Raw genomic sequence first — 15,083 nt, forward strand, 5'->3', positions numbered from 1 at the left:
AATCTTACCAGCCTCTCTCCTTAGCTCTAGCGGCATATGTGTATCCAACTGGAGATCATTTTCAACTCAGTATCAATACTATTGTGTTGCCTTTTTAATGCCTGGATGTTTTATTATTGTTTGTTCTTCTGTATTTCCACTGGATCTTCATTTATTTCATTGCTCATGTTAGAAACCTTGAAGCTGTCCTCAATGTCTTTATCTCTCTTAGTCTCACCAAGTCACCCACTTAAACCTCTTCAGTAGCATCTTAGCTTCTATTCTGGAATATCCCTCTTGCTGCCATTAGATAGATAACAGAAACATAGTTGTGTTGATACTATTTCCTTGCTTAGAAGCATTCTCTTGTTTTATTAATCAGATTTTTAGCACCAAAATCAACATGAATTGGTGAACAATGTGTCATATTTGAGCATGCCACAGAGGTATAAATGAATATACTGAAATAGCAAAATTCTCAGCCGCATCAGTAGATTGTTGCTATCGAAACAAGCAAGTTTTGGTCAGTGTATCAATTACTCATTCTTAAGGAACTGGTGTGAACTAGACACTAATAGGTGCTGAAATATAAAAGTGAAAATAACATAGCCCATTCCTGCAGGTACTAAAAGTCTAGCAAAGGAGATATATAGAAATTATGCAGCAATATTGGTTTATTACCAGAAATTCTTGTTACATGTTGTGCGAACATAGAAAATTATAGTAATCATAATATATATGTATATATATTTTACCTGTGTGCCAGGTACTATGCTAAATCTTCCAGTTAGCTTTATATACATTATTTATAAATTTTCAAATAAGATTCTACATATTAGAAAAAAAATCAGAGAAATAATCAACCCACAGTCATACCACAAGTAGCAGAGCCAGGATTCGATCCAGGGGTGTGTATTCCAAAACCTCTGCTCTTGGCCATGATCCCTGCCCCGTTACTCTGCCTCAGCAGTTTGGGAGTACTTCCTGGAGAAGATGGTGGATGAAGGATTATGTATGGACCGTCCTTGCCCTATAAGGATTTTATAGATTATTTTCCCTCATCCCATGCTCTTATTTGACTGGCTGATTTTTCTTTCTCTCTCCTTTTCTTTATTTCCTTACTTTTTCCTCGGACTTTTTTTTCTATCTCATCTGTTGATCCTTCTCCAACCTCACATTCTGTTTCTAAACACATTTTTCCCCCAGTAATTTTTGTTTTTTGTCTGTGTGTGGAGTGTGTGTATGTGTCATACTGGGGATTGAACCCAGGGCCACTCTACCTCCAACCTATTTCCCAAGCCCATTTTATTTTTTGTTTTGGAGCAAGGTCTTACTAGGTTGCTGAGAGTGTCTCCCTTCCTAAGGCTGTCCTTGAACCTGTGATCCTCCTGTCTCAGCCTCCTGAATACTGAGATTACAGGCATGGGCCACCACACCTGGCTGACCCTCAGAATTTTAAAGATGTCATTCCATTATTGTCTTTCTTACATTGTTTATGATAAGAAGTCTATGGTACACTTACGTTGTTTCACCTATGATTGTGCCTCTTAGACATTTTTATCTGTATCACTAGTTTTCAGGAACTAAAGCATCATGTGCCTCATTTGTGTTTATCCTGCTTGGGGCTCACTGAGCTGTATTATGGATATTTCTACAGCTAGATTATGGATCTTTCTGTTTATATTTTTATCAGATTTGGACATTTTTCAGCCATTATGTTTTTTACTATTTTTCTGCCCTCACCTGTCTTCTTCAGTTAATGGGTAAAGCCTATGTTTAAGCAGGATAAAAGCTACATGATTGCACATTATACTGAGGAGCATAGTCATACTAATCACTGAGGTTAGTTTTTAAAGCTCCTTATAGCAGTCTGTACATCCTTGAAATTTTTCAGAAAATTGTAACTAGCAATATATTTTGTGCTCAAGTGAACTACTCCAGTTATTAGGAAAACAGAGAGGAAACACTTTATTGAAACAGAAAGAGTATCCTGTACTCACATCCTAGTACTTGAGAGGCTGAGATAGAATCACAGGTTGGAGACCAGCCTCAGCAACCTAGTAAAACGCTCAGAAACCTAGTGCACTGTTTTGAAACAGAAAATAAAAAGGTGTGGTGTTGTAGCTCAGATGTAGAATGCCCTTGTCTTCAATCCACACTGCCTTCTCTCCTCCCAGAAAAACAGACTGGACAAATGCCACTGTGGAAAAAACTAATAATAAAATTAGTCTTAATTTTAGATAAATCCTTATATTTATGTGAATTAGACTATATTGAATTCAAATTCTTGTTTCAGTTGAGGAATAGAGGGGCTTTTTTGTTTTTGCTTTCTTTGTTTTTTGATGGTACTGGAGATTGAACCCAGGGGTGTTCTAACACTGAGCTACATCCCCAGTTCTTTTAATTTTTTTTATTTTGAAACAGGTTCCCACTAAGTTACTGTGCATTGGCTTCGAACCTGCAGTCCTCCTGTCTTAGCCTTCCAAGTACTATAATTATAGGCATGTGCCACTGTGCCCAGCAATAGGAATATAGTTGTGCTACTGGCAAATTGTGGTCTGTGTGTGCAGAGGGCCATGTGGATGGTACATGTCTAGCTGTTTGGAACTAAGTTGGATTTGCTCAAACTATATTTTGCTTCAGGTCATCAGATCCATATCAAGAGTATCTACCAGGTTGCGATTAATTTACCCTTTTAGTTTTGTTGACATGTTCTCCATTTCCTTTCTTATGATTTAAATTTTACTTTAATTTTGTCCTTCTCTAGCGCTGCTGGAGGTGAAATCTTTGATCAGTGTGTTGCAGACAGAGAAGAAGCCTTTAAAGAAAAAGATGTTCAAAGACTCATGCGACAAATTTTAGAAGGTGTCCACTTTTTACATACTCATGATGTAGTTCATCTTGATTTGAAGGTAAGATCAAAATTACTTTACAGAGTGCCAAAGAATGACACTCCGAATAAAAATAATTAACAGGGATTTATTCAAATATGTATCAAGTTTGTGGGTTTTATTAGGTAACAAGGATATTAAAATTGAATGTAGACTCTTATTTTCTAAACAGTTTTATCAGGGAGAAAATGCACATTTGTATATGTAAAAAGAGAAGTAATCTAATTCCCCCAGAATTTACACGCCCGGCTCCCCCAAAATTTAACTGAGTTAGGAGGTAAAGACTTCCTGGTAGAAACAGAACTTACACTAGACATTTTTTAAAAGTTAGGATTTAGTTAAGTAGAGAATAATAAGAGAAAATTACCGCATAAAAGTTAGGAAGACTGCCAGGTATATGTCATACACCTATAATCCCAGTACTTGGGGAGGCTAAGACAGAAAGGTTGTAGATTCAAGACAAGTCTCATCAATTTAGCAAGACTCTTAGCAATCTAGTGAGACCCTATTTCAAAATAAAAATATCAAAAAAAAAGTTGGAGGTGTATCTAGGAGAAGAAATGCCCTTAGGGTCAGTTCTCAGTACAAAAAAAAAAATCTGAGAAGACTTATGATGTGTTTGGGGAAAAAAATGAATAGTTTCACTGGAATTATGGAATTGAGAGCTCTACTAGAAGGTATTAAAGTTGAGAAAAAAAACTAGCTTCTAAGGGTTTCAAATGTCATGACAAGAGAGATGACTTTTGAGCAGGGACATTTGAAAAGCGATGTTTTAGAAAATTAGGAGGCAGGAGTAAATAAAATAAGTGGAAGAATTAAAGAGAATAGGGACAAGTAGGTATTCCATTTAAGATTGTTAGAGAAAAAGCAAGGTAGAGGAGAAGGAAGTATACCAGTCTCAGTCCTTTCAAGTGGTCAAATTGCTACCTGAAAGTTGAGTAAGCAAAAAAGGAAATTTTGTTGGTGAAAAAGTCTAGGGATAATTCTAGTTCAGTTGCTACCATATTTGGTGCTTCAAAACTGATACCAGTACTTGTATCTTCTCTCCTGCATTCAGCTCAGCTTTCTCAGAGTGGCAGTAGGATGTGGTGCTGTAGATGCTGCCATTTTGGCCCCATAACTCTGCAGAGACTCAGCAGGAAGGAGCTGGTCTCTTTTACAAAGTCCTGAGATGCACACTAATTAGACCAGCTTGGACAGACCTGGAACTAATAAGCATACAAGAAGTGTGCAGGGCTTTTCTGACCAGGCCAGCATCATTCTCATACTAATTTGTTTTTGAAAGTATAGAAAATGAAGCTGAGCGTGGTGGCACACACTTGTAATCCCAGCATTTGGTAGGCGGAGACCAGAAGATCACGGTTCATGGACAGCCTCAGCTACTTAGCGAGGCCCTTTGCCACTCAATGAGACGCTGTTTCAAAATTTAAAAAAAAAAAAAAACACTAAAAAATAGGGCTTGGGGTTTAGCTCGGAGATAAAATGCCCCTGGGTTCCATCCCCAGTACTGCAGAAAAAAAAAAAAAAGTATAGAAAATGCTTAGAAGACAAACAGTAATTATGTAGTATAAATATCCTAGCATATTCCTTGAGGTGACTGTGATCCCTGTTGATTTTCTGATTTTTACTTTTATATCAAGTCCAGGTATGGCTGTGAGAAAATGAAACAGTCATCAAATGGAACATACCACAATAACTCAAGTTCTTAGTGTTTATTCCCCTACAGAGATAGCCTTTTCAGCCAGAAGGAATGAGATTGGGAAAACTGACAGCCTGAGACAGCTAAAGCCCCAAGGCCCCAGAAAAAGCTTTACTGTGCTGAACTGTGATCTCATTTCTCTTTCCACCATCCACAGTCTATATTCACCTCTGCTGGTATCTCCTCCAGCAGAAAGTAGATGCTTTATGTCAGTGGTTCTTCAACTCTGTGGAGCATCAGATCACCCATAAGGGCCTGTTAAAATATACTGTTAGAGCCGGATGTGGTGGCGCATGCTTATAATCCCAGCATTTGGGAGGCTGGGATATAAGGATCGCGGTTCACGGACAGCCTCAGCTACTTAGTGAGACCCTTTGCAACTCAGGCCCTGTTTCAATATAAAGAATAAAGGGAATAGGGTAGGAATTGGAGAAGAGCTAATTGGGTAATTTGTGCATGTAAGCCTCTACCATCTTGTACTCCATTAAGATGTTTGACTACAACGGGCGTGGTGGCGCATGCTTGTAATCCCCGCGCTTGGGAGGCTGAGACAGGAGGATTGCACAAGTTCAAAGCCAGCCTCAGCTACTTAGTGAGGCTCTCAGCAACTTAGTGAGACCCTGTTTCCAAATAAAGTATAAAAAGTAAATAGGTCTGGGAGTATAGCCTGGAGGTAGAAAGCCTCTGGGTTCCACCCCCAGTACCACCAAAAAAAAAAAAAAAAAAGATGTTTGACTACAGTAAACCAATAAAAAAATTAAAAAAAAATAGGGCTGGGGGTATAGCTCAAAGATAGAATGCCCCTGAGTTCCATCCCCAGTACTGCAAAAAGAAAAAAACATATACTGCTAGAGATTTTGATGCAGGAAGGGCCGTTCAGGGGGCTGATATTTAAGGTCCAGGGGCATACTGAGAGCTGTTACTGTAGCACCATTCCATAACACCTATATATACCCCCATGTGTGTAAAGAACTGTGTGAGGGAATGCTCTCAAGGAGTATGTATAGAACCTGGAGGTTGTGTTCTAAAGCAGCCTTGAGGATGTATCATTTGAAAAATAGAAGGGTACTTTACCTACTGGATTCCTACAGAAAAACTCACAGGGGAGAAAACAGTTTGGAAGCTTTCTTAATCATTTTTTTGAAAAATGCCAATTTAAATTCATTTTTTAGTACTGTGGCCAACATGGATAGTTACAACACAGTAGCCACATGGTAGTAACAGTGGCATTGTGTTTCAAAGACTGGTGTGGACATTTGTGCTCCCACATGTAGTCCCAGGAGGTTAATGCTAAAGATCACCTAGTTAAAACCCTCCACAGACTGGGTCCATAGTATGGAGGTGGCATAGAACAGGGCTTTGCTCGTCCTCTTTAGTCTGCCACATGGTAAGAAGGTCAAAGATCCTCACTACAGGAAGTTTTCACCTATGCTTTCTTTCGGAACATTGAGCAGGAAGACAGCCTCTGCGGTCTCAACTTTGAGAAGTCTCAGTGTTGGCACTGAAGAATTCCCAAAAGAAATGTTTATGCTACAACTTTTTCATATTTGGCTTTGTACTCTTAATTTTGTAAAGTCATGTACTGGTTTTAATTTTTATAATGTTTTGTGATATAAAAGTCTTCTAGGAACAGAACCCCACTTTATATAACATTGCACCGATAAAGAATGAACTTTCAGTTTATGACAACTCAACCTGTGACCATTAGTTAGGGGCTAATTAAGTAGGAAGCCAGACATGTTGCCAAGACCATGTGTCATGCATCTTTTGTGTCACTTCAAAGCACTCAAGGTGAATATTAAGTTCCTGAATACCAGGCTCAACTCTGTACTTACATGAGGAAATTATATCCCTTTCTCCCCAATACCTTCAGTATAAAATTATTTCTTTTTCACCATTGTACTCAGTGTAGAATTCTTCCCAGATTTAATAGAGGCCTTGATGATGGCCCTTTGATGTTGAATACTAGACTTTCCTTGTCTCCTACACCCAGAGGGACTAAAAGACAAGGCGGCTGAAGCTCTCACTGGCTCGGCCTTTCTTTCACCCTCAAGCTCCCCAACATGTGCAGTCAGACGAGGCTAAGTGAACTGCTGAGAGCCTGGGTAGCAGCATGACAGCAGGAATGATTTCTACCAGAAGGTCATTTCCAGTTGACCTCTCTGAGTCTGGACAAAGAGAGTCCATTGTCCTGTACTTTAAACAGCCATCTGTCCAGTGAGAATTATGCATATAAATTGACTTCTCAGTCTCTGGGAACAACTTGAAAGGCTAAGATGTTAAAAATAAATTTTTTAAATTAAATAATTTAAAAATTATTTTTTCATACTGTTTCAAAACTCAATGTTAAATATATTTTCTTACATTCTAACTATGAAAATCAGTAATCCTAATACATTGTAACCTTAAATTACTATTTAGACCTAATTATAGTTAAAATGGAAAATTTCAAACCATGCATGGTGGTACAAACCTGTAATTACAATACTTGGGAGTTGAGAGAGGAGGACCGCGGGTTTGAGCACAGCCTCAGCAATGTAGCAAGAATTTGAGCAACCTAGGGAGATCCTGTTTCAAAACCAAAATAGGAACTGGGTGTGGTGGCTCATGCTTGCAATCCCAGTACTTAGGAGACTGAGACAGGTGGATCGCAAGTTTGCAGCCAACCTCAGCTACTTAGTGAGACCCTGTTTCAAAATAAAGACTAAAAAATAGGGCTGAGGTGTAGCTCAGAGGTAGAATGCCCCTGGGTTCAATCCCCAGCACTACAATAAAATAAAATATAAAATAAAGTCAGGTGGTGTGGCTCGGAGTTTGAATGCCCATGATCCAATCCCCAGTACCATAAAAGGAAAGAAGAAAGAGAGAGGGAGAGGGAAAAGGAGAGAAAGAAAGGGGAAAGGAAAGAAGGAAGCTAACTACAGTCTCAGCTGAATTAGTCATTCAGGAATGTACAAGCCTAGTGGCCTGCTTTTTCTCATTCAGGGGGAGAACTGACCAAAAATAGCACAAAGAAATTCAGTTTTTTAAATCCAGTGTTTTTGTCTTTAGTTGGGTCCTGTTTCAGCAATGTTAATACTAATACGAAATATTCTATTACTAGCTTGTCCCCCCTATTGTGTGCATGGTTAAAGTGGACTAGACACTATGAAATGCCCATTTCAGATTTAAGTGTAACCACTGATTGTTTTAGCATCAGTGTATTACCTGAAACATTAAACTTTTTTTTTTTTTTTTTTTTTTTTTTTTGCGGGTCTGGGGATGGAACCCAGGGGCATTTGACCTCTGAGCTACACCCCCTGCCCTATTTTTTATTCTTTATTTTGGAACTGGGTCTCACTGAGTTGCAGAGGGCCTCACTAAGTGGCTGAGGCTGTCCGCGAACCGTGATCCTCCAGGTCTCAGCTTCCCGAATGCTGGGATTACAAGCGTGCGCCACCACGCCCGGCTAAACATTTTCAAACAATCCCCCGAATTAATTTAGATTATACCTATTTCTCTAAACTTGGTTCTAATAATTTTTTTTTTTTTTTTTTTTTGGTGGTACTGGGGTTCCTAGAAGCCCTTCTACCTCCAGGCTATACTCCCAGACCTATTTCATATTTTTTTTATTTTTGGAAACAGGGTCTCTTAAGCCAGCACGGCTGGCTTCGAACCTGCGCTACCCTCCTGTCTGGTTCTAATAATTTAAAAGTTAGTTACTAGAATTTTCATTGTCTGACAAAATGTTCCTTAAAACCTTATCCATGAGCTGGGCGTGGTAGCGCACGCTTGTAATCCCCGTGCTTGGGAGGCGGAGACAGGAGGATCGCGCTGGTTCGGAGCCAGCCGCCCTGGCTTGAGACCCTGTTTCCACATAAAAAGTAAAAAAATATGTCTGGGAGTGTAGCCCATGGGAGTGTATCCCGGAGGTAGAAGGGCTTCCAGGAGCCCCAGTACCACCAAAAATAAAATAAAATAAAATAAAATAAAAATAAAATAAAATGAGGTTTAGCTAAATCATAGATGAGAAAATACTTATCTCTTTTCCAAACACATATACTTTAGCTTATTGTAAGTAGGTATCGTCACCAAAGAACTGACAGAAATTAGAGTCTTGTAACTATACCTATATTTTATTTAGAGAAGTAAAGTTTATTTTTAAAATAGTTGTGGATGCCAGGCGTGATGATGCACACCTGTAATCTCAATGCTGGGGAGGCTGAGATAAGAGGATTTCAACTTTGAGGACAGCCTCAGCAATGTGGTGAGACTCTTCAGCAACCTATCGAAACCCTGTCTCAAAACCAAAAAATAAAAAAGGATAGGGGCATAACTCAGAGGTAGAATGTCCCTGGGTTCAATCCTCATTACCAAAAAAAACAGTTGCAGTCAAAACGGCACAGTGAGTAAGTATAGGCTATATAGTGACCTTAACTGAAATTCCTTGAAATACCCTTAATAGTATAAGCAATTTGGGGTTTTTTTTCTTTCCCCTAACAACCTCTCTTTCCGCTATTTTATTTTATTTTCAAAAACTCTCACTTTATCTTAGATGTATGTAACTAATACAGTAACATTTTAATGATTGGTCTCCTTAATTTAGACTTTACAACATTGCCACTAAACTAGCTTTTGCACAGTAACTAAAGAATGTAAAGTATAAACAAAATGCACTTCTCAAAGAATGTAAGGTATTAACAAAATGTGACGGAGAAATATTTAGACTGTTTAAGGGAGAGCTGGAAGTGTAGCTCAGAGGTAGAACATTTGGCTAACATATACAAGGCCCTGAGTTCAATCCCCAGCACTGAAAAAAAGAAAAAGTAAGGGAGAAGAGTGTTTAGAACATTCCCAAAGTGTGCATGTTTACAAATCACAAGTGACCCTCAAGAAGATTCAGTGAAGATCTCCTCTAGCGATATTTCACTTGGCATTTTATGTGTATAGTAATGAGTATATGTCCCTGAGCCAAATTCTTCCCATAAATTTGCTTGAGTGTTTTTGTTTGCTTTTTGTTTTGTTTTGTTTGTGCAGTACTGGGGACAGAGGGCATTCTACCTCTGAGCTACACCCCCAGCCCTGTTTTTTAGTCTTTATTTTGAAACAGGGTCTCACTAAGTCACAGAGGGCCTCAGTAAGTAGCCGAGGCTGGCCACCAACCTGCGATCCACCTGTCTCAGCTCCCAAGTACTGGGATTACAAGCATGCGCTTGAATCAGGGCGCTACATAGATTTCTTTTCCTGAAGAAATAGAATATTAGTCTGTTTTGTTATTATAACAAGATACCTGAGGTTGAGTGCTTTATAAAGAAAAACATTCAGGGGCGTGGTGCCAGCATTGGCATGGCTCTGACGAGTACTTCAAGGTACATGGCACCACAGTGGTAGGAGCACATGCCAGAGCAATCAACATGGGGAGACCGGAAGCCAGAGACATGGATTGAGGGGTCGGGCTCACTCTTTTATAACATTCTCACAAGAAAATTAGGTGTCCCATAGAGACCTGCTTTATCCCTTCAGAGGGCAGTGCCTCGGAATGAGTGGCTCAGTCATCAGTGACTGAGGACCTTGTGCTGGGTCCACCTCTTCAAGGTCTCACACCTCTCTCTGGCCTCACCTGGGACTGAGCTCCCACCACTAGAACCTTTAAGGGACAGGCTCAAGCCATATCCAACTCATAGCAAATAACTAGCTTCTGTCACCTAGCTGAGAGTGTACAAAGCTCTGAGGCTCCTGTTCCCCTCTGTTTCTTTTCTAGTCTCACCTACTGCCACTCCTACCCCTTTTGCTTTGCGCTGTTCTGCAGCTACCCAGGACTTCTTGAGGTCTTCCACCAATCGTCTTGCCTCAGGGCCTGTGTGCTTGCTCTTCCCTCTGCCTGGAATGCCCCGTCCCCAAGACACCTGTGCCCCGACTGGCTCCTTCTCAGTGTTCTCCCTCAAATGTGGTGCTTTCTCTGACTCCCATAAAGACAGCTTGCTCACGTGCAGCAGCTCTCAGCCACTATCCTACTCGTGAGTTCCTCATAGCACTTCTAACTACCTAAGGTTAAATTACATGTTTGTACTTCTCTGTCCTCATTAAGATGTATGGTTCTAAGATGGGGTTATAGGTCAGTAGCAGAGCACATGCTTAGCATGCCTGAAACCCTATCTAGGTTCAATCCCCAGCACCAAAAAGAGAAAGAAAGAAAAAAATGTCAGACTTTATATAAGACACCAAAAGAGAGACCTCATGTCTTATTTTGTTATTTCCTGAAGATAAGTAGTCATTAAAGTATGTTGAATAAATCATAAGTTTACCCTTCAGGGTCTGCTTACATAACCTCTAAATATGCATTTATTGTTTGAGCACTGTGTTGATACTGTTGTCAGAGCACAGCACTGAGAGAGTTGAATCTGATAAGTCCATCTCTTTCTCTTCTAATTATGAATTCATATATATATATACATACATATATATATATGAATGAATATATATGAATAAATATATATTTATTCACCATTCCTGAGACAAAGGTTTTCCTGTTCTTTCGCCTAGCAGTGTGTGCTGGGCGCTGACCATGGGCAGTGTAACACAGTGATTGGTACTTTGGTTCCTGTCTTCATGAAGCTGTATATTCTTTCCTTTCTCTCTTTCTGAATTGAGACTTTGATAAGCCTGTAAGAGTTTTCATAACATAAAATGGCAAAATGAGCCCGGCATGGTGGCACAAGCTTGTAATCCCAGTACTTGAGAGGTTGAGACAACGAGGATCGCAGATTCATGACCAGCCTCAGCTACTTAGTGAGCCCTTCCACAACTTAGTGAGAACCTGTTTAAAAATAATTACCAAAAAAAAAAAAAAAAAAATAGGGCTGGGGCTATATCTTAGAGTTAGAATGCCCCTGGGTTCAATCTCCAGTACAGCAAAAAAAAAAAAAAAAAAAAAAAAAAAAAGATAAAATGAATGGTTGGGTAGATAGCTTTGACCCTCTTTAAAAAGCAGGGGCCAAAAGCCGGGCAAGGTGTGCTTGTAATCTCAGCAGCATTCGGGAGGCTGGGTTCCATCCCCAGGGTTCCATCCCCAGTACCGCAAAAATAAATAAATAAATAAATAAATAAATAAATAAATAAATAAATAAATAAATAAAATAAAAAGCAGGGACCGTATAATCCTGGATTTCCTTTCGTATTGCAGCTCTTTGCACTGTTAAAAATCATTGGGTTGTTTTTGGTTTTTTGTTTTTTGCGGGTCTGGGGATGGAACCCAGGGGCATTCAACCTTCGAGCTACACCCCCTGCCCTATTTTTTATTCTTTATTTTGAAACCGGGTCTCACTTGGTTGCAGAGGGCCTCAGTAAGTAGCTGAGGCTGTCTGGGAACATGTTCCTCCTGTCTCAGCCTCCCAGTGCTGGGATTACAAGCGTGCGCCACCACACCCAGCTAAAAGTCATTGTTACCTGCTTCACTACCACTAGGCAAAGAATGGGGAAATGCCCTAGGCAGAGGAAGTACTGTGTACAAAGACATTCTTGTGGGAGGGAGTCTGCTGAGAGGTCCAGTGCAACTCAGTTTCTCTGAGCCAAGAGGAAGCAGGCATGTGACAAGTCTGTATACCCATCAAAGAGCTTGAATGTTACATAAGAGCAGCCTTTTGAAGGGCTTAGGCAGGGAGAGGACATCAGATTTACATAGTTCAGAAGATCCTCTGGCTACCATGTGGAAAAATAGGCTCTAGCAAACCATTGAAGAAGCTGTTGCAATTAGGGGTTTTTGTTTAGGGGGGGTGTTACTGGAAACTGAACCCAAGGATATTCTTCCCCAGCCCTATTTTGTTTTTTATTTTGAAACAGGACTCTAAGTTGTAGAGGGCATCCCTTAAATGCTGTGGCTGTCCAAGAACCTCTGATATTTCTGTGTCAGCTTCCCAAGTGCTGGGATTATAGGCATGTACCACCATGCCAGGCTTTTAACAAATGATAGCTTTGTGGGGGGGGGGGGGGTTGAACTCAGGTATTCTACCTTCAAGCTATGCCCTCAGCCCCACCCCCACACAATTTTTTTCTTTCTTTTTTTTTTTTTTTTTTTTTTGTGTGTGTGATACTGGGGATGGAACCCAGGGACATTCTACCTCCGAGCTACATACCCAGCCCTATTTTTTATTCTTTATTTCTTTTTTATTTTTTTTTTATTGTGGTACTGGGGATTGAACCCAGGGGCAGTCTTCCTCTGTGGTACCCCCAGCCCTATTTCATTTATTTGGAAACAGTCTTGCTAGGTTGTTGAGAATCTCACTAAGTTGTGGCAGCTGGCTTTGAACCTGCCATCCTCCTGTCTCAGCCTCCCAAGTACTGAGATTACAAGCATGCACCACTGTGCCTGACCTGTGTGTGTGTGTGTGTGTGTGTGTGTGTGTGTGTGTGTGGTACTTGGGATTGAATCCAGGGTCATCCTACCACCATGATATACCCTGCGTGGGGATTACAAGCGTGCGCCACCACGCCCGGTTGTTTTATATTCTTTATTTTGAAACAGGGTCTCACTAAGTTGTGGAGGGCCTCACTAAGTAGCTGATGCTGGCCTTAAACCCTGCTCCTCCTGTCTCAGCCTCCCAGGTACTGGGATTACAAGCTTTGCTACCACACCCAGCTTGATGGTAGTTTTAATTAGCTTACTATGCAAGGAGAAAAGTAAACAAAGTCTAGAAATTCTTAGAATTGAGGATTTTAAATCCTTAGGATATGATGGGATGTTGGCTAAATAGAGGAGGAAAGAGATGACCAAGTTGGTCATACCTTGATATGACCAAGTTGATTGTCTGTTCTCTCCTGTCCTTATATATCATCATATTCTCAGAGATGCTGTCATTGGCAAAAAGAGAATCATCATGAAGAGGGAAAATATTAGTCTGGTTTTGGTCACACTGAATTTAAGGTGCCTGTGAGACATCAGAGGGGAAAGATATAAGTAGGTAGATTGTACCAGGTGAGAGTGTGGAGTGAGGGAAAAAAGGACTTCAAGATCCTGAGAAACCCCGAGGACCAGGCAGTGGGATTTGATAGAGCAGCCTAGGAGAGCTTAGATGCTGCTCTATTTTCATGGACACCAAGAGAAAAAGTATATAAACAAGGAAGAGCATGCTGGGCATTCCTGTAATCCCAGTACTTGGAGGCTGAGGCAGGTGGATCACTGGTTCAAGGACAGCCTTGGCCACATAAGGATACCCTCAACAGCCTAGCAAGAACTTGTTTCAAAATAAAAAGAGCTAGGGTTTCAGCTCAGAGGTAGAATATCCCCAAGTTCAATCCCTAGTACCAAATATATATATTGAATGGGCAACAATGTCAAGCACTGCTAAGATAGTGGTCCAGAAGAAAGTACTGAAAAATATCACTGACTTTTGTGACTCAGTGGAATGAGAGGACAGAAATGAAATGGAGTAGGTAGATACGACTAGAAGGAGAGAAAATGTGAACATTCGTTACTTACACGTCTGGAGAACCACAGACGATGGAAGAGACAGGAAAATAAACATTTAACAAAACATTGTGATTCGTTTGCCATGAGATGCTGTGAAGCAGAGGAGGGTAGAGCCACTGGCCTCTCCCTGGAACATAGTAAGCATATCTATATGCTGAGGCAGGACCAGTGTAGGGAAAGAGACTGAAAATAAAAGAGGGTACAAAGCTGCTGCCTTACATATAGGAAGTATATTAGAAATATACTTCTTTTGCCAGGCATGGTGGTGCACACTTCTAATCCCAGTACTTGGGAAGCTGAGACAGGAGGATTGGGATTCAAGGCCAGCCTCAACAATATACCAAGACTCAGCAACCTAGCAAGATCCTTTTTCAAAACAAAAAATAAAAATGGCTAAGGGTTTAGCACAGAGGTAGACTTCCCCTGGGTTCAAGCCCCAATACCCCCCCCCAAAAAAAAAGAAAAGAAAAGAATTTCTTTAACGAATTATTGCTTACTATAAAATTCCTTGGTTTGTTTCACAGGTGAAATTTGTATTTTATGGGCTACAAGTTTTGTTTACTTAATCACAGTCTTACTAATATTGGGGGAATATATTTTATAGCCTCAAAATATCCTGCTGACAAGTGAATCTCCATTGGGTGACATTAAGATAGTTGATTTTGGCCTTTCAAGAATAATGAAGAACAACGAAGAGCTTCGAGAAATTATGGGTACTCCTGAGTATGTGGGTGAGTATTCATATGACTGTTTGGGGTCAGGCATCGCCTTCATTAGGGAACTAACATGTGGCCTGAGTATAGGGGCATAGGCCATCTGCTGTATTAAAACTGCACCATCAGAGATCGATTCCTTTGGATTCATTTGTTGGGAGGTGGGGAGTGGCTGGGCATTGAACCCAGGGTCTCATACATACTCAGCAGACACTACCACCGAACTGCACCAGCCCACGGTTAGGAGAGTTTGAGTGGATTGTGTCTAAAAGGAATACAAGTCAAAGACCTTAAGTTTGGGCTGGTAATAAACATTGGTAGAGTAATTTCTAACCCTGGGGGTTCCATTTAAGTGG

General features: G+C 40.4%; 1 protein-coding gene across 1 annotated transcript in view; it reads left to right on the forward strand.

The window, feature by feature from the left end:
* The window catches only part of STK17A (serine/threonine kinase 17a), a gene marked incomplete at both ends in the record, with an annotated part of 31,298 nt that overhangs the window by 11,004 nt on the left and 5,211 nt on the right, over positions 1 to 15,083 (forward strand). The window contains 2 exons of the mRNA XM_080701836.1: positions 2,747 to 2,891; positions 14,619 to 14,745. Coding sequence (XP_080557962.1) covers positions 2,747 to 2,891; positions 14,619 to 14,745 — 272 coding nt within the window. The remainder of the gene's footprint in view (positions 1 to 2,746; positions 2,892 to 14,618; positions 14,746 to 15,083) is intronic.

Source organism: Muscardinus avellanarius (genome assembly GCF_963383645.1).
Source record: "Muscardinus avellanarius genome assembly, chromosome: 9".
Classification (NCBI taxonomy): domain Eukaryota; kingdom Metazoa; phylum Chordata; class Mammalia; order Rodentia; family Gliridae; genus Muscardinus; species Muscardinus avellanarius.